Source organism: Lynx rufus, unplaced genomic scaffold, assembly GCF_022079265.1.
Source record: "Lynx rufus isolate CCGP_SWC_20201006 ecotype Redwood Valley unplaced genomic scaffold, mLynRuf1.p SCAF_2, whole genome shotgun sequence".
Classification (NCBI taxonomy): Eukaryota; Metazoa; Chordata; class Mammalia; order Carnivora; family Felidae; genus Lynx; species Lynx rufus.
This window is the reverse complement of record NW_025814834.1, coordinates 201,651,220-201,676,154: the sequence shown is the minus strand read 5'-3', so window position 1 is coordinate 201,676,154 and position 24,935 is coordinate 201,651,220. Positions and strand designations below refer to the sequence as shown.

At 51.2% G+C, this 24,935-nt stretch overlaps 1 protein-coding gene and 1 long non-coding RNA gene across 3 annotated transcripts; both read left to right on the top strand.

Annotated features, from left to right (window-relative positions):
• The first annotated feature begins 2,067 nt into the window (after positions 1–2,067).
• On the top strand, positions 2,068–7,821 carry LOC124516580 (uncharacterized). Its single transcript, XR_006963072.1, has 3 exons — positions 2,068–2,346; positions 2,606–2,762; positions 7,665–7,821. It is a non-coding gene; the product is annotated as an uncharacterized LOC124516580 (long non-coding RNA).
• A 761-nt stretch (positions 7,822–8,582) lies between these two features.
• On the top strand, positions 8,583–22,579 carry THEMIS2 (thymocyte selection associated family member 2). Of its 2 annotated transcripts, none has more exons than XM_047082166.1 (6): positions 8,583–8,858; positions 11,020–11,160; positions 13,660–14,070; positions 18,082–19,148; positions 21,362–21,518; positions 21,841–21,928. In XM_047082166.1, the coding sequence occupies exons 1-6, from the start codon at positions 8,765–8,767 to the stop codon at positions 21,888–21,890; spliced, it is 1,920 nt and encodes a 639-aa protein (XP_046938122.1). In that variant the 5' UTR covers positions 8,583–8,764; the 3' UTR covers positions 21,891–21,928. The 2 variants fall into 2 exon arrangements, with proteins under 2 accessions (XP_046938122.1, XP_046938120.1); XM_047082164.1 differs by lacking the exon at positions 21,841–21,928 and adding an exon at positions 21,949–22,579 and having other exon boundaries at positions 8,584–8,858.
• Positions 22,580–24,935: the final 2,356 nt, after the last annotated feature.

Below are 24,935 nucleotides of genomic sequence, written 5' to 3'. Positions count from 1 at the left end.
ACTGAGGGGTGTGAGTTTCCATGTTAAAAAGAACCACAGGTCCCCCAAATAAATAATCCAGTGAAGAAATGGGCAAAAGAGGTGACTACACACTTTTCCGAAGAAGACATCCAGATGGCCAAGAGACACATGCAAAGATGCTCGACACCGCTCATCATCAGGGAAATACAAATCAAAACAATGAGATACCACCTCACACCGTCAGAGTGGATAAAATTGACAACTCAGGCAGCAACAGATGTTGGCGAAGATACAGAGAAGGAAGAACCCTTTTGCACTGCTGGGGGGAATGCCCACTGGCGCGGCTACGTGGAAAACGGTATGGAGGTTCCTCAAAAAATTAAAAACAGAACCACCCTGTGACCCAGCAACTGCACTACTGGGAATTTATCCAAGGGAGACAGCAGCGCCGATTTGAAGGAGCACGTGCACCTCAATAGCCATAGTATGGAAAGAGCCCAAATGTCCGTCAACTGATGAGTGGATAAAGATGTGGTGTATATATACAATGGAATATTTACTCGGCGATCAAAAAGAATGAAATCTTGTTATTTGCCGCGACGTGGATAGAACTAGAATGTATTATGCGAAGTGAAATAAGTCAAAGACAGATCATATGATTTCACTCATATGTGGAATTTAAGACGCAAAACAGATGAACACGGGGGAAGGGAAGCAAAAATAAGATAAAAACAGAGAGAGAGACAAACCATGAAAGACTCTTTTTTTAAAAAAATGTTTATTTTTGAGAGAGAGAGAGCGTAGGGGAGGGGCAGAGAGAGAGGGAGACACAGAATCCAAAGCAGGCTCCAGGCTCTGAGCCGGCAGCACAGAGCCCTACTTGGGCCTCGAACCCATGAGCTGTAAGATCATGACCTGAGCCGGAAGTCAGACATTCAACCAACTAAGCCACCCAGGCACCCCCATAAGAGACTCTTAAATACAGAGAACAAACTGGCGGGGGTGTGAGGTGGGGGGATGGGGTAAATGGGCAATGGGCGCTAAGGAGGGCACTCGTTGGGACGAGCACTGGGCGTTAAACGTAAGTGATGAATCACTAAATTCTATTCCTGAAATCATTATTACACTGTGTGTTAACTACCTTGAATTCAAATTTAAAAAAAAATTTACAAAAAAAAGGAGAAGAAGAACCATAGGTGGCCAGAAGCAAGGAGACCCACAGATGGCGAGCATGTGAAATGTCTGAGCATCAGGGACTGAGAGAAGGCTCCCAGCTGCACACACAAAGCGTCTGGAAGTAGAATGACTTTGCACCTGCCAACAGCAAACAGGGTACCACGAGAGCACGGAGCCACGCTTCCATATTTGCGGGGAACATTGCTTACAACTGCACCACAACACCAGTCAGATCATTGTTCAAGAATAAACCATGAACACGGGTGCACAAACACCTATTTGAGTCCCTGCTTTCAATTCTTTCGGATACATACCTACAAGTGGGGTTGCGGGATCATATGGTAACTCTAGTTTAATATTTTGAGAAAGAGGTGACTTTCCATTTAACCTCTGCTGAAAGGAGACGGCAGACTCAGCTGCTCTCCCCAAACCCGCAAGTTACGCAGAAGGTCTTGTGGGGTTTGGAAGGCGCAAAGCCTGACCCCTGCCCCCAGACTGAGCCCACTTCCTTCCCTCTGCTCGCCAGTCCCACAGGTGCTACAGTCCCTTCCCAGAGAGGACAGAAGCCTCTGACATACTGAGCAGGTAAGGTTTGCCTCCATCCGGTCCCAGTTAGGAAATACCGGGGCAAAAAGCTCTCTGGGCTCAAACCCACTTCCCCAGGGTAGCGGTCGATGGTTTCACTTTCTGGTCTGTTCCTTCCCCAGCTTTCCCCCAGCTTGGGACCTGGCCAGTTCCCAGGCCTGAGGAACTCCTGCCCGGGCGTTGCTCAGCTCCCCTCTCCTCTCCTCCCTTCCCCCCTCTCCCTTCTAGCCTCTTCTTTACCTCCCCTCTCCTCTATTTTCTCTCCTCCCCTCCCCCTCCGCTCTCCCTCCCCCTCCTCTGTCTCCCCCTTCGTCCTCTCCTCTCCCTCCTCCTCCTTTTCTCTCCACCCCTCATCCCTCCCACCTTTCCCACCCCCTGCCCCTCCTTACCTTCCTTCCCACCCTGGAGGTTGTGAAACTTCCTTTGCCCCCTGCTTCATAAGGTCAAGAAGACAAGGCTTGAAGTGTACTTTTTCATCACACCTGAGTATGACTCAACCCTTCAAAGCTTCACAACCAGCCGCCGCTCTCCTCATTGAGGATATAAGGATATCGAGTATCTTTTTCCAGAAGTGACTCCCCCACCCTTGTGGAAATCTGCAAAAGGGGGGGCCTTCCCCCCCAGGTGGGCCTCCACAGTGGTCTCAGGGAATCCTTGGCAGGGAGCTGTTCATATTATCCTTATAAACCAAGTTCTAGAAATTCCAGGAAACATGGGGCGCCTGGGTGGCTCAGTCGGTTTAGCATCTCTTGGTTTCAGCTCAGGCGCTCTGTGCTGACAGGGTTCTCTCTCTCCCTCTCTCTCTCTCTGCCCCTCCCCAGCTCACTCTCCCTGTCTCTCAAAACAAATTAAAAAACTTAAAAATTTTTTGTTTTAAATCTAGAAAACAGGGAAAAGACGACAGATTGCCCTTCAAGTCCCTGGGGTTCCCAGTGCCGTGAGCGGTTCTGTTTTCATCTGTGACTTTTGGGCTCTTGTCTCCGCTGAGCCACTGGAGAATGACCGCTTCGGAGCCTACGGGTGGCTGTGTATCTGTGCAGGTGGGTGCCCTTGACGCCTTGGGGCTTGTGAGAGGGTCACCTCAGAGCAGCCATCGGGCCCATAGCACCAAATGCCTCCCGACTGCTGGCTTGTTTTCCACCAGCCCCACCTTGGCCAACATGCAAGGCTGGTGGGCAGGAGGGGACAGCAGGATGTTGTAACAACCCCCCCCCCCCCCGTGCTGCATTCCCCTCCTGCCCCTGTATAGGGCCGAGTGGTACCAAGTCCAAGGGCGTCTGGTGCCAGCACGGCCGACAGGGCCCAGCCCCCCCACCCCCAGTCACCCTCAATTTCCCTGCTACGGTGACCACACTATCGTCACTATCTATGGCTATCAGATGCAGAAAACCGTGAGAGACTTGTGGCAGAAATGAGGAACTCCGGTTTCTGGGGGGTGGCAGGCCCCTCCTCAGGCCTCCTCCCCACGACTTCTCACCCCCCTGCCTCTCCCACCTCTCCCCACCACACTCCTGAGGAGTCAGAGACTGGGCTGGAGCTCCCAGGCTGGGAAAGTGCAAACAGCTGGGGCCATGGCTCCCGCAGGCCTGGTTTCCAATTCTGGTTCCTCCGTTTGCATGTTGAGTGACAGCAAGAAGGACAGTTCCCCACTTAGACTCTCATTTACCTCGTGGCTCAGTTGGTTAATCACCCAACTTCGGCTCAGGTCATGATCTCATGCTTCATGGGTTCGCGCCCCCCATTGGGTCTGTGCTGACAGCTCAGAGCCTGGAGCCTGCTTTGGATCCTGTGTCTCGCTCTCTCTCTGCCCCTCCCCTGCTCACGCTCTGTCTCTCAAAAATAAATAAAAAAAAAAATTTTTTTTAATTAAAACAAAAAAAAGGAATCTCATTTTCCTAATCTGGAAAGCAGATTATCAAGAGAAGTAAATGAGATATGAGATCCCTGATAAATTTCAGGGGCACAGGAAGCCCTCAGGAAGCAATCATAGTAACAGATATTGAGCACTTGACATGTGCCATGTGCCCATCACACTATCATTTCCACCAACATCTTGCCCCTGCCAGTGCCTATGGTACAGAGGGGACCGAGGCTCAGAGAGGTTAAGGAATTAGCCCAAGCTCACACAGCTATGAAGAGGTGGAGCCAGGCTTTGAGCCCAGCTCTGTTTGCAAAGCCCATCTTTTCATTCTTCATCCTCTGATGCATTTCTAGGCCAAACTGGGCTGAGCAAAAATTTGTCAGAGACCTGCTTTGTCTGGTGAAATACACGGGGAAGAGATGAAAAACTGACATTTTCTCTGGCCTGCAGCCGAAACCCAGCAGGAGGGGATTAAAATCCCAGCTTTCCCCCAGGGTGCTTGGCTGGTTCAGTGGAAGAGCATACAACTCTTGATCTCAAGGTTGTGAGTCTGAGCCCCACGTTGGGTGTAGAGATTACTTCAATGAATCGATAAAAACTCAAAAAAAAAAAAAATCCTAACTTCCCCACTTTCTCATTGCCTGATCTCAGGCAGTGCTTTTCTGAGCCTCAGTTTCCTGACCTGTGAAGTGGGAATGTTTGTCTTGCTTGCTTGCTTGTAGGGAGGATTAAGCGAGCCTATGTTTGCACTGAGCCTGCTCAGGGTGGGTGCCCACAGGATCACACCTGCCAGTGTTTCTGGAAACATAGACATGCCCCCTCTGTCCCATCTCCTCTGCTTAACATACCCTCCCCCTGGGCCCATGACCCCTGGGCCCTTGCATACCCCTGTGTGCCACTCCTCTCAGCCCTTGCAAGGGTCCTTCTCCCTTTTCTTATTGGGTCCATTGGAGGCTCAGCAACCTTTCAACATGACTGAAACCCACCCTCAGAGGCTGTAAACACAAGCGTATCATTCGACTCAGAAATTCCACTTCAGGAATCTATCTCAAGGGGACATTTTCCACCCATTCGTTCAGTGAGTCATTAGCCATAGTGATTTATTTATTATTATTTTTTTATTTTTTTATTTTTTCAACGTTTATTTATTTTTGGGACAGAGAGAGACAGAGCATGAACGGGGGAAGGGCAGAGAGAGAGGGAGACACAGAATCGGAAACAGGCTCCAGGCTCTGAGCCATCAGCCCAGAGCCTGACATGGGGCTCGAACTCACGGGCCGCAAGATCGTGACCTGGCTGAAGTCGGACGCTTAACCGACTGCGCCACCCAGGCGCCCCAAGCCATAGTGATTTATTGAGCACCTACTGCTTGCCAGGCCCTGTGATATGCTGGGGTTACAATGGGGAGCAAAGTCGACTGGTACTCCAACCTCTGACCACTAGAAGTCAACTGTCTTTCTTTAAAAAAAAAAAACAAAAAAAAAAAAAACAAGTTCTAGATTTAAAAAGAAATTTTATTTAAAGTGGGTTCCACACCCAATGTGGGGCTCGAACTCATGACCCCAAGATTAAGAGTCACATGCTTTACCAATTGAACCAGCCGGGTGCTCCAAGAAGCCAACTAATTGCTGAGGAGACCTTAAACAATTACACAGATAAATATATAATGAAAATTGTAATGGCAAGGCAGTGTTTCAACACGTTGGTTGCAGTAGGCTTTTGCCCCCTAATTTGGTAAGTCCACATCTGCTCCCAGGAAACTGGAAAAAGACAAAGGCAAAGTGAAAGGGGGGATTTTAAAAGTTTCTGTGGAGCAGTATCTCTCAGGAGCTTCCCCTGGAAGGTCACGGCTGGACCTGACTTCAGCCGGTCATGGGATGGGCAGCAGTGTCTGGAAACGTTTATGCAAAGAAAGAAAAAGACAAACAGAAATAATAGACAACCCAGTGGCGAGGAGTCCCCTGTGACCAGATCGTGGGTTCTAAACGCCCTTCTCCAATAAAAGGAACCCTTTCAGGAAAAGCGAAAATGGCGGCCTACAGGGCTGAGGCAGAAAAAAGATGAGATGGGCCTCCAGGCATTTTGTAGCACCAGGCAGTGAGAAGTGCTCAGAAAGCGGAACAAGGGACAGGCAGAGGGACCCAGGAGCCATCCCGATGGCACTCCCAAAGCAGGAATAATTTGGGCAACAAACTAATGTAGATTAGATTATAAGTCAAAGTATAAATATCCATGGGTCCATACTGACATACATAATTGAATAATTAATTAATTGGGGTGAAGGGACATATCTTTCTTACAGAGGAATCCCAAGTCATTTATTTGGATGTTCCTTGCTCTGGGAAGCGGGGCTTTGCTCCCCCTGAGGGAGGGCTGCACTTGGTTTAGCGACATGTTTCCAAAGAACAGAGTATGGAGAGGGGAAAATAGCAACTTTATAGTGGAGAAACCTGGAAACACCGCCTTCACTAAGCCATTGAGGTTAACATCACAGTGAAAAGTCCTGTGGCTTGTCATGTGTCCGCACCCCCCAGAGGCTGTGATGAGAAGAGTTTTTCACCTTGGTAGTATCCTCCCCACAAACCCATAACCCCAGTCTAGTCATGAGGAAAACATCAGGAAAAAAAAAACAAAAAACAAAAAACTGAGGGACAGGGGCGCCTGGGTGGCTCAGTCGGTTAAGCGTCCGACTTTGGCTTAGGTCATGATCTCACGGTCTGTGCTGACAGCTCAGAGCCTGGAGCCTGCTTCGGATTCTGTGTCTTCCTCTCTCTCTGATCCTCCCCTGTTCATGCTCTGTCTCTCTCTGTCTCAAAAATAAATAAACGTTAAAAAAAAAAAAAAAAAACAACTGAGGGACATTCGACAAAATACTCCACCAGTTCTCCTCAAGACTGACAAGGTTACAAGAACAACAAGGAAAGGTTGAGAAAGTGTCACAGACAGGAGACACGGTGATTAAGTGCGATACGGAATCCTGGATGCGATTCTGGAACAGAAAAAAGACATTGGAGAAAAGGCAGATAAAATCCAAATGCAGCCTACAATTTTGTTAACATTAATGTGGTAATGGTGGTTTCTTAGTTTTGACAGATGCACCTTGGTAATGTGAAGTGGTAACATTAGGGGAATTTAAAACTAGCTGAGGGATATATGGGAAATCTACTTTTTTTCAAATGTAGTGTAAATTACAAAGATTTTTTTAAAAACCTGCACACAAACAATAGAGTAGAAACACAGCAAAGGGTTAATAGCAAGTATATTTGGATAGTGGGAAAGAATGTCCTCTTTTTAATTTGTAAAATGTCTTTAATTAGGGTTTATTCCTTGTATTGTATTTGTTTATTTTGAAGTTTTACTTATTTAAGTGATCTCTACACCCTACATGGGGCTCCAGCTCACCACCCAGAGACCAAGAGTCACAAGCTCCGCCGACTGAGCCAGCCAAACGCCCCTACACCTTTTATTTTAAACTGTTATTATTTCTTTTTTCTTTCTCCTTCTCTTTTAATTTTTTAAATTTTATTTGTTTTTGAGAGAGAGTGCGAGCAGGGGAGGGGCAGAGAGAGAGAGAGAGAGAGAGAGAGACACTGAATCCGAAGCAGGCCCTGGGCTCTGAGCTGTCAGCACAGACTGAGCCCCCAGAGGGAGGCCCCAATTTCCCTCTTTTTAAAATTTATTTATTTATATTTGAGGCAGGGCGAAAGCGAGTGGGGGAGGGGCAGAGAGAGAGAGAGAGAGAGAGAGAGAGAGAGAAGGAGAAAGAGAGAATGCCAAGCAGGCTCTGTGCGCTCAGCCTAGAGCCGGTTGCCTGGGGAACTCACAAAGTGAATTCAATGACCTAAGCTGAAATCAAGAGTCACATGCTTGACTCACTGAACCACCCAGGCGCCCCATAAACTTTTATTATTTCTTATTAGAAGTCTGCTATTTTATAGCAACAAAAAGTGAAATAAAATCTAGTTTGCTCTCCAGTTTCAGCACACACACACACACACACACAAAGTATTTTGCGCGGTATCTAAATGATCTCATTTAACCTGTACCACCAGCTAAGAAGATTCTTTCCTCTATTTTACAGATGAGGAAACTGAAACTCAGAAGTCGGTGATTTGCTTAAAGTTATATATACCAAGCAAGTGGGCTCTCTCCTAAGCAGATTTCTGTCTAGCCCAAGGAAGAATTTTTTTTTTAACATTTATTTATCTTTGAGAGACAGAGACAGAGTGCACGTGGGGGAGGGGCAGAATCCGAAGTAGGCTGCAGGCTCTGATGCGGGGCTCAAACCCATGAACCCTGAGATCATGACCTGAGCTGAAGTCAGACGCTCAACCAATTGAGCCACCCAGGCACCTCTCAAAGAAGAATTTTTAACTGTAATGTTAGGGGGGATATGAGTGCCTTGGAAAGGTCGTGAGTTCCCCACCAGTGAAGGGACCGTCAGTGTCCCCGACAGGGATCCAGGGAAACTGACACTGTATCTTTCTCCTTAGACCCAAAGGGCAGGGCTGCGCCTCTCCTGAGAAACCCAGAACTGGGGCGCCTGGGTGGCTCAGTCGGTTAAGCAACTGACTGGCTCCGGTCATGATCTCAGGGTTCGTGAGTTCAAGTCCCACATCAGTCTCTGTGCTGACAGCTCGGAGCCTGGAGCCTGCTTCAGATGCTATGTCTCCTTCTCTCTGCCCCTCCTCCACTTGTGCTCTCTTTCTCTCTCAAAAATAAATAAAATGTAAGAAAAAAATTTTTTTAAAAAGGAAAAAAAGAAACCCAGAACTGCAGCAGGCCGGCCACATTTCCTCCTTCTAACTGGGAGGGCGGCGCGGGTGGGGGGGGCGGGGGCGTCGGGGGCTTCTCCGTCTTCATCATATCCCCCCTCCCCCCTCCACCGTGGGATACATCACAGACAACGGGGCGGGGGAATGGGGAAGCGGGGCGTGGGAAGCAGCTGTCCTTTAGTCGGAGCCTCCAGGTGTCAGGCCTGATCTGCACTTTCGACGTCGCGCCCCCAGTGTGAGAGGCAGGAACGCAGGCCACTGCAGGGGTGAGGAGGCCGAGGCCCGCGGAGGGCTCCGGCCGGGTCCCCACGCCCCGCGGCCGAGCGGCTCCGCCCACAGGGGCCAGGCAGGGGGCAGGGCAGGGCTGCAGGGCCACTCAGGAGGCGTCCAGCGAGCCGCGAGGACCATGGAGCCGGTGTCCCTGCAGGACTTCGTTTGCGCCCTGGACCCCGCCTCCCTCCCGCGTGTGCTGCGAGTCTGCTCGGGGGTCTACTTCCAGGGTGAGTGAGGGGCCGGCACCCCTCCGGCCCCCGCCCCCGCCGCTGCTCGGCTCTCGCTGGGTGTGGGGCAGGGGCGCCGCCCGGGGCGGCAGAAACCCAGGAAACCCAGCCACGCTGCCACTGCCCAAGTCCAAGTGTACCCAACCTCTCCGGGCCTCGGTTTTTGCTTTCGTGGAACGGGGGGGCGCTGACTGCCCCGCAGGTTGATGAGAAGTCACCGGCCTTACACACTCGGGTGGGTGGAACCGAGCCAGGCGGGGGGGGGGGGGGGGGGTGGAACCGCGGTGCGCACCGGCGGAGGTCTGGCGGTGGGGAAGCCGAAAGTCGGGGCTCGAACCGGGTCAGGCCTCCCGCGCACCCTCCCACTCCCCCTCGACGCCCGTCTACGCGCCTCCGTTCAGTCCGTCCAGCCCACCTTGGCCCTCGGCTTTGCAGCCTGATCTGATCAGCAATTCAGTTCTCGGCTTGAATGGCTGCTCCCCCCCTCCCCCCCCGCCCCGGCAGCCTCCCCCGCTCTCTGCTCCTCGCGGAACTTGCACACGTGCCCACCTGGTTCCCAGGGATGGGTGCACCGCGGGGGCTCAGTCACTAGTGACAGCCGAAGGAGCGAGAGGGGCGGGGTTGATTGGCGGCGGAGGGGAGAGGCAGCTGCTCCGAGGTGGTGGGGGGAGCCACGGGCAGAGTGGGGGCAGCGGAGGTGCAGGGAGAGGGAACTTGGAGACTGGTTGGGGGGGGGTCCTTCCTTAGAAAGCAAACTAGTGCAAGGGTGCCTGGCCACATCTGTTCCCTCTTTCTGATCCCCTGCGCGGCACAGCAGCTCCCAGTGAAGTGTTCCGAGGCCACCCCGGGGGAGGGCAGCACCCGCCGCCACACCCTGGTCCCCTTGGGAATCTGGCCGATGCGGGTTCAGACGCCGACTGGCCTCCTCTGGGGGCTCCCTGCCGGCGCCTCCCGCTGTTTGCGCTCCTCCCGATGTCCCCTGACCACGGGCGTGTCGCAAAGCCTGTTTCCTCATCCTGCCCGACCCGGGCGCGGGAAGTGGCGGAAGTCCGGGTGACAGAAGAACCAGGGAGGAGGCCAGGTGGCGGGAGGAAAAAAAAAAAAAAGCTGTTTTTTAATGTTTGTTTATTTTTGAGAGACAGAGCGTGAGTGGGGGGGGGGGCAGAGAGAGAGGGAGACACAGAATCCGAAGCAGGCTCCAGGCTCCCAGCTGTCAACACAGAGCCCTACAGGGGCGGAAGAACTCACAGACAGGGAGATCATGACTTGAGCCAAAGTCCGCTGCTCAACCAACCCAGCCACCCAGGTGCCCACGAAGGGCAGGGAGGGGGGTGGGGGGAGAAGCAGGGCTCATCTGAAGTGCGGCTTGTGTTTTCACTGAGGCGGGATTCAAAGTCACGAATGGTGAGATCGTGACCTGAGTCAAAGTCAGATGCTTAACCTACTGAGCCACCCAGACACCCGTAAACTTTTTTTTTAATGTTGATTTATTTGAGAGAGTTGGGGGGGGAGCGGAGCGCAGAGGATTCCAAGCAGGTTGCACACTGACAGCAGAGAGTCTGATGCGGGGCTTGAACTCATGGGCCGTGAAATCACGACCTAAGTTGAAATGGGCCGCTTAACCACTGAGCCACCTAGGCACCCCTCTCCTGTGCTTCCTTTAAAAACAACTCATCTGAAGAAGAAAGCACCAGCGTGGCTGTTAGCGGTGTGTGTGTGTGACCTCCAGGCAGTCACTGAACTTCTGGGGTCTGACTTTGTAGCTGTACCGTCGGGAATTAGGACTTCCTGGGTTAGTTCCTTGCTCAAGACTTCAACACGTGCTTAGAGGCTGGGCCTGTGCCGGCTGCAGCGACCCCGAGATGGATCAGTCCTGCCTTGCCTGTGAGCTCAGTTTAGGAGGCATGGGGAGGTGGAGAAGGCCAGAGAAGAGTGCCGTGGAGGGGTGCACCCAGCACTAAAAGAAGGCAAAGGTAGGGCTCGTGCTGCCTGAGTACCGCCGAAGCAGTGGCCCTTCGGTAGGGAAAGACAGGGAAGGCCGCCCCGGGCAGCTGGAACATGTACAGACCTGTGGCAGAGCAGAGCCTGTTGGAGAACAGGGCACAACCCAGCCAGCACTGGGCCCTCACTGCACCGGGACACTGAGTCAGTTTCTCCACAGGCTCCATCTACGAGATCTCTGGGAATGAGTGCTGCCTCTCCACAGGGGACCTGATCAAGGTCACCCAGGTTTGCCTCCAGAGGGTGGTCTGCGAGAACCCAGGAACCGGCCAGACCATTGAAATCGCCCCCACCTTCCGTGGTAAGGCAGCTCTCCGCCACCCCCCTTCCACCCCCAGGGCACTGGCCCCTCCGGGCACACCCGTGGGCTCACCGACCCCAGCTTGCAGTCCTGCCTCACTAGTTTGGCACATGTGCTCCCACATCCTCCACTACCCTGCCCCGAGGCCTGGGATGTCCTCCAAGTGGTCCCACAATGCCCTTAGCCCGGCGTGGCTGCATCCTCTCCACACCCATCTCTCTGATCACATCTGCCTCTCGGCTGGGACTTTCTTTGTTCCAGGTCTTTGTCCATGTGCTTGTCCCTGTGTTGGCTCATTCACTCACCAGACATTTACTGACACTTGTGTGCCATGCCCTGTGCTAGGGGCTGGGGCGTGGGGCTCTGGATGGACCGAGTGTAGCCTTCTGCAGCCTGGAGCTTCCAGGATGGCAGTGAGAGGAGGGGGACAGTGGAACCAGTTCACAGAGGGCTCCTGGCAGAAGTAGCCTGCCTCAGGGGTCTGTGCAGGCTTCCTGGAGGAGGTGGCTCCCGAGTTGGAGGAAGGATCCCCGGAAGGAGTAACTATAGGGAGTAGCAAGTGTGTATCTGGTTACTACGTAGCCTGGTTGCTGCAGGAGGCGTGTGGCACAGTGGACCACGGCCGGACCGGATGCTGAAAATAACAGCCTGGATGGGAATCCCATCTCTGCTGGCAAATAGCTGTGGTCTTGGCCAGTTCTTGGGACCTCTCTGTGCCTCAGCTTACTCCTCTCTAACAGGGCAATCAGACTTGACGTGAGGATTCAGAGTTGCCATGCAGGAAGTACTCAGCACAGGGCGTGGCCCAGAGCTGTACCTTAACACATATTACTATATATGTATGTGTATATATATATTTTCCTGAACCATGAGAGTGAAATACAGACATGATAACCCTTTACATCTAAATATTACTGGGTGGGAGAGAGGGGAAAGTGGGTGATGGGCATGGAGGAGGGCACCTGTTGGGATGAGCACTGGGTGTTGTATGGAAACCAATTTGACAATAAATTTCATATTAAAAAAATAAAAAAATATATTACTCCGAATATTTACTGATATTACTCCTAAGTACAAGGACATTTGTTCACAAAACTATAGTTCAATGATCAAATTCAATAAATTTAATATTGATATAATACTACTGTCTAACCTACTCTATTCAAATTTCACCAAAAGCCCCTAATGTCCTTTATAGTGTTTCCCCTTGATCCAGAAGCCAAACACAGATCACATACTGATTTATTTAAAAAATATTTTTTTAAGTGTTTATTTTTGAGAGAGAGAAAGAGACACAGAGTGTGAGCAGGGGAGGGACAGAGAAAGAGGGAGACACAGAATCTGAAGCAGGTTCCAGGCTCTGAGCGGTCAGCACAGAGCCCAGCGCAGGGCTCGAACTCATGAGCTGTGAGCTGAAGTCGGACGCTTAATAGACCGAGCCACCCAGGAGTCCCACATACTGATTTCTTAATCTCCTTCAGGCTGGAACAATTTTTCTTCTTCTTCTTCTTCTTCTTCTTCTTCTTCTTTTTTTTTTTTTTTTTGAATATTTATTTTTGAGAGTGAGAGAGTGAGTGAGCAGGGGAGGGGCAAAGAGAGAGAGGGGGACTGAGGTTCCGAAACAGGCTCTGTGCTGACAGCAGACAGCCTGATGCAGGGCTTGAACTCACGAACTGGAGATCGTGACCTGAACCAAAGTCAGACACAACCGATTGAGCCACCCAGATGCCCTCAGGCTGGAACAATTCTTCAGCGTCTATCTCGACATCGACAGTTTTGAAGAGTCTGGATCGGTACCTATGCAGAATGTCCTGCAGTCCGGGTTTGTGTGATGTTGCACTGATTCAATTTGTGTTGGCTGTTTTAGGCAGGAAAACTCTGGAAATGATGTTATGTCTGGATGTGGGGTGTTTTAGGCCGGTCCGGTGGCAGGAGAGTGGATGGGGTCCGGGGAAGGAGTAGATGGGGAAAGACAGTCGGGTCACTAGAATTGGCAGACAAGATGTGAGGTGAAGAAGGGTGGTCAGAGGTCGTTTGGCCAGTAGCTCCTGGGTTTCTACTTTGGGAGAGAGGGACAGTGTCACTGCTGCAGCATGGGGTGACAGGTGGTGGATGTAGGGGACTGGAGCAGTGGTGAGGAATATGGAAGCAAAGTTGGCAAAGTTAGAGGCAGGTACGATTCAGGAGGTGGACAATTGTGGCCGTTGTCCTTGTCTTTTGAGAAACACATTCCTGTTCTGTCTCTGGTGCCAATCCCTCCGAGTTCTTGCCTGTCTGTGTAAGAAGGAACTGTCCCCATCTCTACCCTTCACTGTCCCTTCATACATGGCCAGTTGCTGCCTCTTGTCCCTCGCCCTGCATCCTGGATGTCCAGATGCTTGGTGCTTGTGTTCAGGGGACTCTGACTGGGTTCTCTGGGGCAGACCGGGGCCTGGTGTGTGTGGCCCTGCGCCCATCAAAGGCCTGTCCCACCTTGACACCCTCTGCTGTGCCCCACAGGCCACTTCAGCCCCCTCACCGGCCCCCAGAGCTACGGAACCCTGAACGAGCTGCTGTCTGCTGCAACCCAGCACTCCAAGAAGCTGCCCATTTGCTTCATGTCGACCCACAGAATCACCACAGAGGCCAGGGTGGTGCCTGAGGACCAGCCCCTCCTGCTTGAGGCTGTGGAAATATACCACGGGGCCAACTGCGCCCGCTGTGTGCTAGACACTGAAGCCCAGAAGTTCGTTCTGCACCTGCCCCTGTCCCAGAAGGGGCCCTTCTGGGAATGGGAGCCCGGTGCCCCTCGGCCCCTGCTCCAGGCTCTGCAGGACTCAGCCCTGAAGGACCTCCTCTTCACCTGCCCCACCCTCCCCTGGCACTCCCTGATCCTGAGGCCCCAGTATGAAGTCCAAGCCATCATGCACAGTGAGTTGCCCGGGCAGCTGGGGAGAGGCCTGGTGGGGCGAGAGACGGGGCCCTGGGAAGCTGCTGAGCTGGGACGTGCCCCACCTCCCTGATCCCTGTGGTTGGCTAGGGATTTCCCCAGGTGGCTTGCCCAGAACATACAATATAAAAGGATGAAGATTCCCAAACAGTGGGAAGTTAGGTGTAAAAGGAGACAGGAAGATGAAGGAAATTCAGAGTGAGGTCCCACTCTTCTTAGTTTTATAAAATTCGGCAAAAGTTGGACTGTGAGCTTGCCAGCAACTAGGACGAAGCAACAGTGTTACAGAGTGAAACCTGGACCATTTGTTCAGGAGACGCAGGTTTTCCTGCCACTGGGGAGAATAGGATTGTTCCTGAAGGCCCTTCTGTCCGGGAGATAAGGGTACTGGGTGAATCCCCAGCTGTTTCATAGGCTATTTTGCAGGACAGGCTGGAGGCAGGTGCAGCGCGGGGCTGGTCAAGCAGAGGCAGAACCTGGCCAGGTCTGGCAGAGCGGAGGCCGAGCTGGAGCCGAGGGGGAAGGCGTGCCCTGGGGCCTCTTCCCTGGAAGACAGAGTCTGAGGTTACCTGGGGAGCAGTTGGTTAGGGTTGCTGGTGCACTACAGAGCCAAGTGGGGATTCTTTATTTTGATTTTTTAAAAATCTTTGAAAACTACTTTATTAGGGGAGAATGTACAACATACATATACGAGGAGGGGGTAATGTAACAAACCTCCTTGACCCCGTCACCTGACGTCACAACTATCAACTTATGACCCATTTCTCCCATTTCATCTCTCTCCACCACACACCTGATTATTTCAAAACAAACCCCATGAGTTCTATTTCTTTTTTTTAAATCTTAATTTTTTTTTCATGTTTATTTACTTATTTTGCGAGAGAGAGAGAGAGACAGAGCACAAGCAGGGAAGGGACAGAGAATCCTTAGTAGGCTCTTCGTGTTGTCAGCGCAAAGCCAACATGGGGCTTGATCTCAAGACCCCGGAAATCATGACCTGAGCCGCTTCACCGACTGAGCTACCCAGGCGCCCCTCCTATCATTTCTTTTATAAATACTTCAGTGTGTCTCTTTTATTTTTTTTATTTTTATATATTTTTACATTTATTTATTTTTTTTATTTTATTAAAAAAAAATTTTTTATATTGTTTTTATTTATTTTTGAGACAGAGAGAGACAGAGCATGAGCAGGGGAGAGGCAGAGAAAGAGAGGGAGACACAGAATCGGAAGCAGGCTCCAGGCTCCAAGCTGTCAGCATAGAGCCCGATGCGGGGCTTGAACTCATGGACCGCGAGATCATGACCTGAGCCGAAGTCGGCCGCCCAACCGACTGAGCCACCCAGGCGCCCCTTAAGTTTATTTATTTTTGACAGAGAGAGAGAGAGAGAGACAGAGAGAGAGCATGAGTGGGGGAGGGGCACAGAGAGGGAGACAGAACCTGAAGCAGGCTCCAGGCTCTGAGCTGTCAGCACAGAGCCCGAGGTGGGGCTCAACTCACGGACCAGACCGCGAGATGATGACCGGAGCTGAAGTCAGACGCTCAACCGACTGAGCCACCCAGGCACCCACCGTGTGTCTCTTTTAAAAATAATTTTTTTAAACAAATAATACCATCATCACACTAAAAAAGTTCACAATAACTCCTAATACCACTACTTGGTGTTTGAATTTCCTCTACTATCTCATATATATATATATATATATATATATATATATATATATACATATATATTTTTTTTTACAATTTCTTCACAATAGGATCCAGAGAAGATTCGCAACCTTGCTGTTGATTGTTAGCCCTTTTAAATCTCTATTCATCTGTAGGGTCACCTTTCTTATTTTTCTTATAATTTATCTGTTGACAGGAGTAAGCCCTTTGTCCTGTAGCGTCGCTCACATTTTAGATTTTGTGGCCAGGATCCTCGTGATGGTGCCAGGATGCTTCTCTGTCTCCTGTATTTCCTGTCGTGTTGAGCCCTTGGCCGCCCCCAGGTTCGATGGCCTGCCGGGAGGCCTCATGGCACTTGACATATAGTTGTACTCGCAGCCATGGTCTATTATAGTGAAAGGACACAGAGTCCTGTCCCGGTGGAGTCACACAGGACACGCTGAATCCTTTCGGCACTGAATTGTGACGACACATGTACGGAACTGTCTACCAGGGAAGGTCATCAGACTCGAGGCCCAAGGTTTTTATCGGGGGCTGGTCACATAGGTACCCCCTGCTCAGCGCGTACCAAAATTCTAGACTTCCAGATAGAAAACAGATGCTCAGCATAACAGGTTGTACAGTCTGAGGACAGGAAACCACCCTCACCAGTTAGAGGATGGTGCGAACACTTGCTAAATAAACCATGTTCCCAGACGCCAGCCAACGACCAACGTTGCAGGCAGGCTTTTCTAGGGATAGAAGCCTCAGGCCAGCTGTTGGCTCTTTTCTGCACAGCTGTAAACAGGCACTTAGAGGCTTGACCAGACACAGGAGGCAGGTTCTCATTGCTGTGGGGCAAGGAGTCCCCACCTGGCTCTGTGTCACCAACCAAAGTTGCACCACCGACCTTGCCGTGTGGTGTAGGTCAAATACAACAGAGGGGCCAGCGTTTGTGATGTGAGTGGCTGCCGCCGATGCCTGCCTAGGTCCATGACTTCCTGAGGAACTGCAATACTGATCTTAATCCTACTGTTCCTTCTTCATCTATTAGGAAACTGCTAGAAAGAGCTCCCACCCAACTCTTCAGTTAGTTTGTGCAATAGAGGCATTGTGTTTATGTACGTCGAGGTCCCAGGGCACCATTCTACCTCTGCCCTGGCCTACCTGGCCACGTTCTGCCTGTTTGACCAGCCCTGCTCTCCACGCCGCCTCCAGCCTGCATGGAGAACAATCTAAGAAATGGCCTATACTTGGTTTACTAGTTTGTAAAATGAGCTGGCTCCCTAGCATTCTTCAAGGATGATTATTCAGGTGTTTTGTCTTGTTTTGTTTTGAAGTCATCATTATGAACTCACGGGCGAAAATGTTCAGGGTTCCAACCCCTTGGAATTATTCACGGATGCTCACATTATCTCGGCTTTGGCCCGCGAGAGCCTTTGTAGTTTGGCTCCTGGATCCTTGTGACACACACCTGCATCGTCTCAAATTGGTTTTTCTTGCTTTCTCGTATAAGATGCTCCGGACTCTTGCACATTTCCTCTCCAGGAAGTTCTCTCTTTCCCAGGGAGCCCTGGAATATTGTGGGAAATGACAGTAAATTAGCTCGACTGGCACAGAGCAAAAAAAACTCCCGACACCGTGACCTGAGGCAAGTCACCGCCTAAGCTTCAGTGTCACCGTCTGGAAGACGAGAATATTCCCTCCTCCGTCTTCCACGCGGTGCGGCTCAGACACAGGGGATGAGCCAGTTTCCCGACTCTTAGAGGGCACCCCTTGAGTTTGTAAACCTGGTGCTCATCAATGCCCAGGGAGTAAACAAGTTGCCAAGGTCATTAACTGGCATTTAAACTTTAAAAAATGCAATTAAAATTTAAAAAGTGGCTGAACTCATTGGCTATTCGATGCTACTAATGAATTATCAAATAATTATCATCTAGATGTGGTAGTGGCATGGTGGTTTCTAGCTTTACCTCTTCTTTTGGAGATACACACTGGAAGGTCATAGATGGCATGATGTGATTATTCTGATTCAAAATAATCTAGTGGAGGGGAATAGATAGGGTGTGAATGAAAGAAGATGGGCTGTGAATTAAGTATTGATGCCGGGCGATGGGGGGTTCACTATACTATTCTACTGTTACAAATGTGTAAAAATTTCTATGATAGCTTTTGAAAAGAGATTGAAAGAAAAGAGTGAGCAAGGAATCGAATGCCACGGGGAAATGCTGGCAGAAAAGAACAGGAAAGAGGTCAGCCAGCCCAGACATTTTGCTGGGGGTGGAGGGGCACCACTGGGCTGGTGTGTGAAGCACCCCTGAGCTGAAATTGCCCTTTCCACAGTGCGCAGAACCACTGTCAAGATCCTCTCCACCCTGGAGGTCGACGTGGAAGACGTCACGGCCTCCTCTCAACACATCCACTTCATCCAACCGCTGCTGCTGAGTGAGGCCCTGGCCCAGGGGGGGCCCTTCCCTCTGACCACAGAGATCCTGGAAGTTCCAGAGGGGCCCCCTATCTTCCTCAGCCCGTGGGTAGCGTCCCTACAGAAAGGCCAGAGGCTCTGCATCCATGGCCTGGCCTCACCGCCCTGGCGGGTCCTGGTCTCGACTAAGGGCCGGAAGGCGCCCAGACACTTCATGGTCTCTGGGGCTTACCAGGGCAAGCTGCGGCGGCGGCCAAGAGAGTTCCTCACGGCCTATGACCTCCTGAGCGCTCTCCGGCCAGGCCAGCCGCTCCGGGTAGTGGCCACAAAGGACTATGAGGGCGATGGGGTAGAGAGCCCTGGGTTCACTTCCCTGGCTGTGGGTGACAGGCTGGAGGTGTTGAGGTCTGGCCAGGCCCACGGCGCTGAAGGCAGAGACATAGATGTCTTGGTGTGTCAACGGCTGAGCGACCAGGCTGGGGAGGAGGAGGAAGACTACGAACAGATAGATGAAGACCACATTCTGCTGCCCCTCTACTGCTCCAGTAGCTTCGTGGAGGAGATGAATGACGGCCGGCGCTACAGCCTGGAAGATCTGACTACCCAGTTTTCACTGCCCTGTGAAGTCAAGGTGGTAGTCAAGGACAGCAGCCACCCTGCTGACCCTCTGCCCTCCTTCCCGGGCCTGCGGCTGGAGGAGAAAATCATGGAACCCTTCTTGGTGGTCAGCCTTGACTGCAACCCTGCGATGTGCTTTGAGATCCCTCCCCGGTGGCTGGACCTGACTGTTGTGGAGGCTAAGGGCCGGCCGGGCCGGCCAGCCAGGCCTCTTCCTATAGCCACAGTGCAGGAGCTGGCAGATGCCTTCTACTATAGCCTTCGGAGGTTACCAGCCTTTGAGAGCCAACTCCCACCACCAAGACCCCCCAAAAGTGAGGGCCTCCGCGGGCAGAAGAAACAAACCAGCAAGGGAAAAGGCAGCCAGGTACCGATATACCAATATACCAAGGAGGGGGGCACCTGTCGGGATCATTGCAGGTCTTGCCATGTTTGTCCAGCGTCACGTTTCTTTCAACTGTACAGAACTTGCAGTTTATATATACACTTACACGTTTTGTGGCTATTATTCGATCCTGACAATCCGATGCTGGTGGGATTATCCGTATTCGGCAGGTTAAGAAATTGAGGACTCAGAGACCCCGAGACTTGCCCAAAGTCCCAGTTAAAAAGTGGGAGGGCTAAACTGGAGCAGGAGCGTCCTGCCGCCAGGTTCACTGTGCTTCCCCTGCCGTCCCCTGGTCAGGCGTCATCATCCACCACCTAAGCGGTGTCAGCAACCTTTCCCACCCCTCCCCACAGCTGTCAGAATGGCCCCCCCCACGCCCTTCCCCAGTCACCGACGGGCCTCTGCCCCTTCTCTTCTGAAACCTTCAGTGGTTCCCTATTTCCAGAGGGTAATGCCAACCCCTTAACATGGCATCCACGGTCCTTTATAAGCTGATTTCAACCTCGCCTTCCCAGGTCCATCTTCTCCCACCTTCTCTGGTCCACGCTCAGGCACAGAGAAATTCCTGAGGCTTCTTCAGTAGGCCAGGATTCCTGCCTCAGCACTTTACTATCCCAGTCCTTTGGCTGGGAAATGTCCTTCCTCCTTTCGGTGGGCAAGGCTCAGCTCAGACTTCCTCTGGCAGCGACAGCCTTCCCTCTTCTGTATTCATACTGCGGGCTGTACACAGCGTGGGTGGGCGGGACCACACCTAGTTTTCCCCTGGTTGGGAGAGGTCTGTGAGGGCTGGGACCTCACCCGCCGCCAGGCAGGCAGGCACTGCCAGTAAGTGTTGAACTGATCCAAACGGAATCACAACAATGGGGAAGAACCAGGCACGGAAGCAGAAAGACCAAGTTTATGGCTCCGTTTACTCTGTGGCTTGCACTCCTTCTCTGAGTATCCATGTTCTCACCAGGGAACCTGAGATACTATCACTCACAATGCTGGCTTCACAGCGGCTACCTGCCGGGTGTCTACTCGGTGGCAGACGCTGTATTGCGTGTGACCCCAGATAGCTCTCATGACATCCCTCTGAGATGGGCACTGACCCCTCTTTCTACAGTTGAGAAGACGAGAGAGAGAGATAAAGTAGTTGACCTGAGATCACAACCTAGCAAATGGCAGGATGGGGTTTGACACTGGGTCTGGCCACCCAGCCCGAGCACCTAACTACGGTGCTGTGCTAACCGATGATCTATATCAAAAGCACTTTATAGAGTGTAATAAGGTTACTGTCTTGGGACCTGGGGAGACTCCTATTTCGTACCGTGAGGGTAAGTGGTGGAGTAGCAGAGGAAGTTAGAAAGATGAATTCTGAGCAGTTTCGGCCCCACAAGAGGCTTGCATCTGTAGGGGAGGGAGGAGGGCAGTGGTTTTCTGATGGAACAAAGAATGGGCTGGGGGGTCTGAAACACAGGCCTTGCTGACAGTGCTGGAAACCCCGCAGTACAAAGAACTGAGACCTCAGTCCCAGCCTTCGCCCCTGTTGGAAGCGACTTTGGGCCCGGTCCCTGCTCCCTGCCTTTGATCCTGCAACTTTTCTTTTCCGAGCATCAGTATACCCCACTGCTGATGAGGGGCCCTATACTGTTTGCTCTCCAAAGCACAGTGTGGTGGGAGGAGCACCAGCTTTAGAAGCCACGGACATGGTTCTGGGTCTGAACCTTGGCTCAGCTTGCAATCCTGAGGTCTGACCTGGTACACTCTCTCTGAGCCTGTTTCCCTCATGTGTTCATGGGGAATTCAAACAGCTATTCAGAGGGTCACCTGAGGATAAATGAGCAGGTATGCATATGGCATAAGGTAGGAGTCCCACAAAAGCCCTCTTCCTTCTGGGACCGCTCTCAGCTCTGGCACCTGTCCTGAGATTTTGTGCTTGTCCCCCCCCCCGCCCCCCACCATTCAGCAGCAGATGTGAATCCTCTCTGTGGAGACACTCGGCGCACCCTATCTCTAGCCCCCAACCCTTCATCTCTCATCCTGGCCTGTCTCCTCGGCCTAAGAACAGTTCAGATATGCTAGCAGCAAAGACGCTTGGGGTCCCGAGAAGCCCTACCCTGAAAAGGAAGCCGAAGGGAGCAGAGGAAGTGACATTTGAAGGGAATTACATGTCATGGACCCTGCTGACTTCTGCTTTTTCTCCCACTTAGTCTTCTCAAGTCTTAGAACTGCAGCAATGCCCCCGGCTCCTCAAACCCAGGATGAAGACACTGCCACAGAGTGCCAAGAGCAGCTCAGATACATACAGCAAGGTTTCTGCCCACAAGAAGGGCCTCAGGGCCACTAAGTCCAACACGAAGGCTCCAGGTGAGTCCCTGCCAGCTCCTGCTCAGCCGAGTCCTTGCTTCTCCCCTCCCTCCTCTGCTGCTGCTCTCACCTCTGCTGGTGTTGGCCTTCCCTGCTCCTGAGCAGGCCTTTCCGCAGTCCCAGCCGGACAGACAGGCTTCTAAGGGGTGGGCTGAGGCTGGGCGGGGGGGGGGGGGGGGGGGGTCTCTACTGTCCCCCTCTCAGGGGCTCAAGTCCTGGCAAGGAAAATGAGTTCATCCTCAAACATACTACCCTCCCCAAGGCATGCAGGGGGAATATTTACACAGCATTCAGAAAGAATAAATTGTAGTTTCTGGTCTAGCAAGGACCTCAGAGCATCCACACCAACTCCTTCCCTGTCCGGTGCCCTAAAAAGGGGAAGGAACCCGCTTAAGGCCAAAGATCGTCACTGACTTGAACTCTTCTGCAGATGATGACGAACATGATTATGAAGAAGTACTTGAACAATTTCGGAATACCCTGTAGATGCCGGAGGAGCCCTGCTTCTTAACTGCTGCTTCTCAGGGAATCTGAGATACCAGCCAACCATTACAAGACGGTGGACGGGATCTCACTGAAATCAGACTACGGACGGCAAAGGACTCTGGGGGCCTGATCTGTAAAGGGATGGACATTGTACCAGCTTCCGTCCGGTTCTAGGCTCCTGGCACCTTGCACTCCCTCAGCCTCAGAGTTTTGGTACCCAGAGGAGCCAACTGGGTTCTACTCAATCCTGAGTCCCCAGCACCAGTCGTCTCACTGGTTGGTGCAGAAAGTAATCAGAGAACACCAAACTGGGCGGCGGTGGCACAGTGTTTCCTGCCTCTTGGTAAAGGGGACTCAATCTTGACCACACCGCACCAAGAGCCTTTTGTTATGTTTGCCACCCCCTCGTTGTTGGCCCACTCCTTCTCCTCTTCCCCCACCCAACTCTAAGCCCCCGAGAGACCAGGACCCTCTCATCTCTGCAGTACACAGCACATGAGAGCTGCAGGGGACTATCCAAGATTTTTTCACTCGAAAACCATTGAATAAAAATGACATCTGGGCTTCTGGAAAAATGGTTAACAGGTTATCATTTAGTTAAGTCGTGTGCCAGACCCTTTATAAACATGATCTAAATCCTTAACTCTCTAAGATAGACACCGGCCCGATTTTAAAGATCAGAATACAAGCTTGAGTGGTCAGGTGCTTTAGGAAGCAGACTAGTCATGAGCTGAGTTAGGACCCCAGCTCACCACCTATCAGCCGTGACTATGAGCAAGTTATTTTAACCTCCCTAAGCTTCAGTTTCTTCATATGTAAAATGAAACTAATAGTTTTCTACCTCACAAAATTGTTTTTTTTAATTTTTTAACGTTTATTTATTTTTGAGACAGAGAGAGGGAGCACAAACAGGGGAGGGTCAGAGAAAGAGGAAGACACAGAATCTGAAACAGGCTCCAGGCTCTGAGCTGTCAGCACAGAGCCTGATGTGGGGCTCGAACTCACGGACCGCGAGATCATGACCTGAGCCGAAGTCGGACGCTTAACCGACTGAGCCACCCAGGCGCCCCAATTGTTTTAAGGATTAAATGAAGTAATCTTGGTAAAGTTTTTTTTTTTTTTTTTAAAGTTTATTTATTTTGAGAGAGAGAATCCCAAGCAGGGCTCAAACCCATGAACCGTGAGATCATGACCTCGGCCAAAATCAAGAGTTGGTTGCTTAACTGACTTGAGCGAGCTGGGTGCCCCTTGGTAAAGTATTTAGTGCAGTGCCTGGGACATAATAAATACTCAGTAAGAATGTTAATTATCCTTATTGTTGACCCAGATCACATAACTGTACCTGTCTCTAAAACCTATGTTCTTTTTTTAAATGTTTATTTATTTTGAGAGAGAGAGAGAGAGAGAGAGAGAATGCATGAGCCGAAGAGGGACAGAGAGAATCCAAGCAGGCTCCATGCTGTCAGTACAGAGCCTGATGCAGGGCTCAGATTCACAAACCAGGAGATCATGACCTGAGCCAAAACCAAGAGTCAGATGATTAACCAACTGAGCCATCCAGGCGCCCCTCTAAAACCTATGTTCTTTCCCTGTTCCCACTGTCCCCTAATCACAGAATTCATCTCAGTGTTTGAAATATACTAAGCTCTTAGACTCTGGAGACAACGTGTACTGATCGGTTGGAGAGCCTCACCATCCAGTGTAACAGAGATAAGGGAACAAATACAAACCCGGCTCTATGCAGAGACCAACTCAGCTTCCAAGGTCAGTCTAGGCCTGTTCCGTGAGTTAAGACCACAGACCTCACTTCTGGAAGTGGTGGGGCTTTGGTTTCCTAGACTGATGCAGTCACGGAACTAAGCACCACGGACAGCAGGAGATAGGACACAGATAAAAAGGTGACCTGAGTCTCCAGCTGAGATGCGAGCTCCAAGAGTGTCAATATGCAGCCTGGATTCTAGGTACTGCACTTGAGTGTGTCCCTCCTGTGTCTGCTAACACTCCTTCGGGCTGTCCGGACCCACTGCACTTCCTATGGAAGCCTCTTGGCTTCCATACCCCAGCATGGAGCTCTCCAGATGACTACCAAGCAGCTAATACAGGCTGGCGGGCCAGTTCCCATGCCTTCCCGCAGAGACCATCTAAACTACACGGGACCCTGAGGAAGAGTGTGCTCTGGGACAAACAATAAGCAAGAAAGTAAGAAAAAAAGTTCCTTCTTGGCACAGAACCCTTAGGACCAAGCCCACATACAAAATTCACTTCCGTCTGCATTTAATTGTGGCACCAAATTGAGCAGGATCACAAAAGGGGGCTACCCATTCCTACATAATGGGATTTCTGAGTGGCCAAACACCGCAATGAGGAGAAAGCAATTTCACAGCTAGGAAAGATGAGGTTAAGGGGAAACCATGTCTGGGGTGCCTGGGTGGCTCAGTCCATTAAGCGTCCGACTCTTGAGAGCAGCTCAGGTCATGATCTCAAGGTTGTGAGATCGAGCCCCGCATTGGGCTGTGCTGACAGCCCAGAAACTCCTTAGGATCTCTCTCTCCCTCACCCTCTGCTCCTCCCCTGTGCTCTCTCTCAAAATATAGACAGATCTGCAGATAATGTACTGGTTGACTGACTTTTACGCACGAATATAGCTCCCTAGATAGGAACCGTTCGGCAGGTACAGAAACAACCACCAGACTGTTGTTCATTTTTAGAAACTGGAGGGTGGGGCCTTTCCCGCACTGCTGCTAGTAGGTTTCACTCAGAAACACAGTTAAAGCAGTTACAGAATTTTTATTTGCATGTTATACCTCATTAACTTACCTCAGAATTAGTTCTTTTATTCAAGACATAGCTTACATTCTGGAGTTGTCAAAAACATCTTTGAGCTAGTGTTCCCTCCCACAAGAAGTGGAACTGGTTACGCTGGCCAAAAAT

What these genes read in the sequence shown, in the direction of transcription:
- THEMIS2 (XM_047082164.1), top strand. Translation starts at nt 8,765, where the DNA reads ATGGAGCCGGTGTCCCTGCAGGACTTCGTTTGCGCCCTGGACCCCGCC. An exon ending in CTCGGGGGTCTACTTCCAGG is followed by an intron (nt 8,859 to 11,019) that starts GTGAGTGAGGGG and finishes GTTTCTCCACAG; the next exon opens with GCTCCATCTACGAGATCTCT. An exon ending in AATCGCCCCCACCTTCCGTG is followed by an intron (nt 11,161 to 13,659) that starts GTAAGGCAGCTC and finishes TGTGCCCCACAG; the next exon opens with GCCACTTCAGCCCCCTCACC.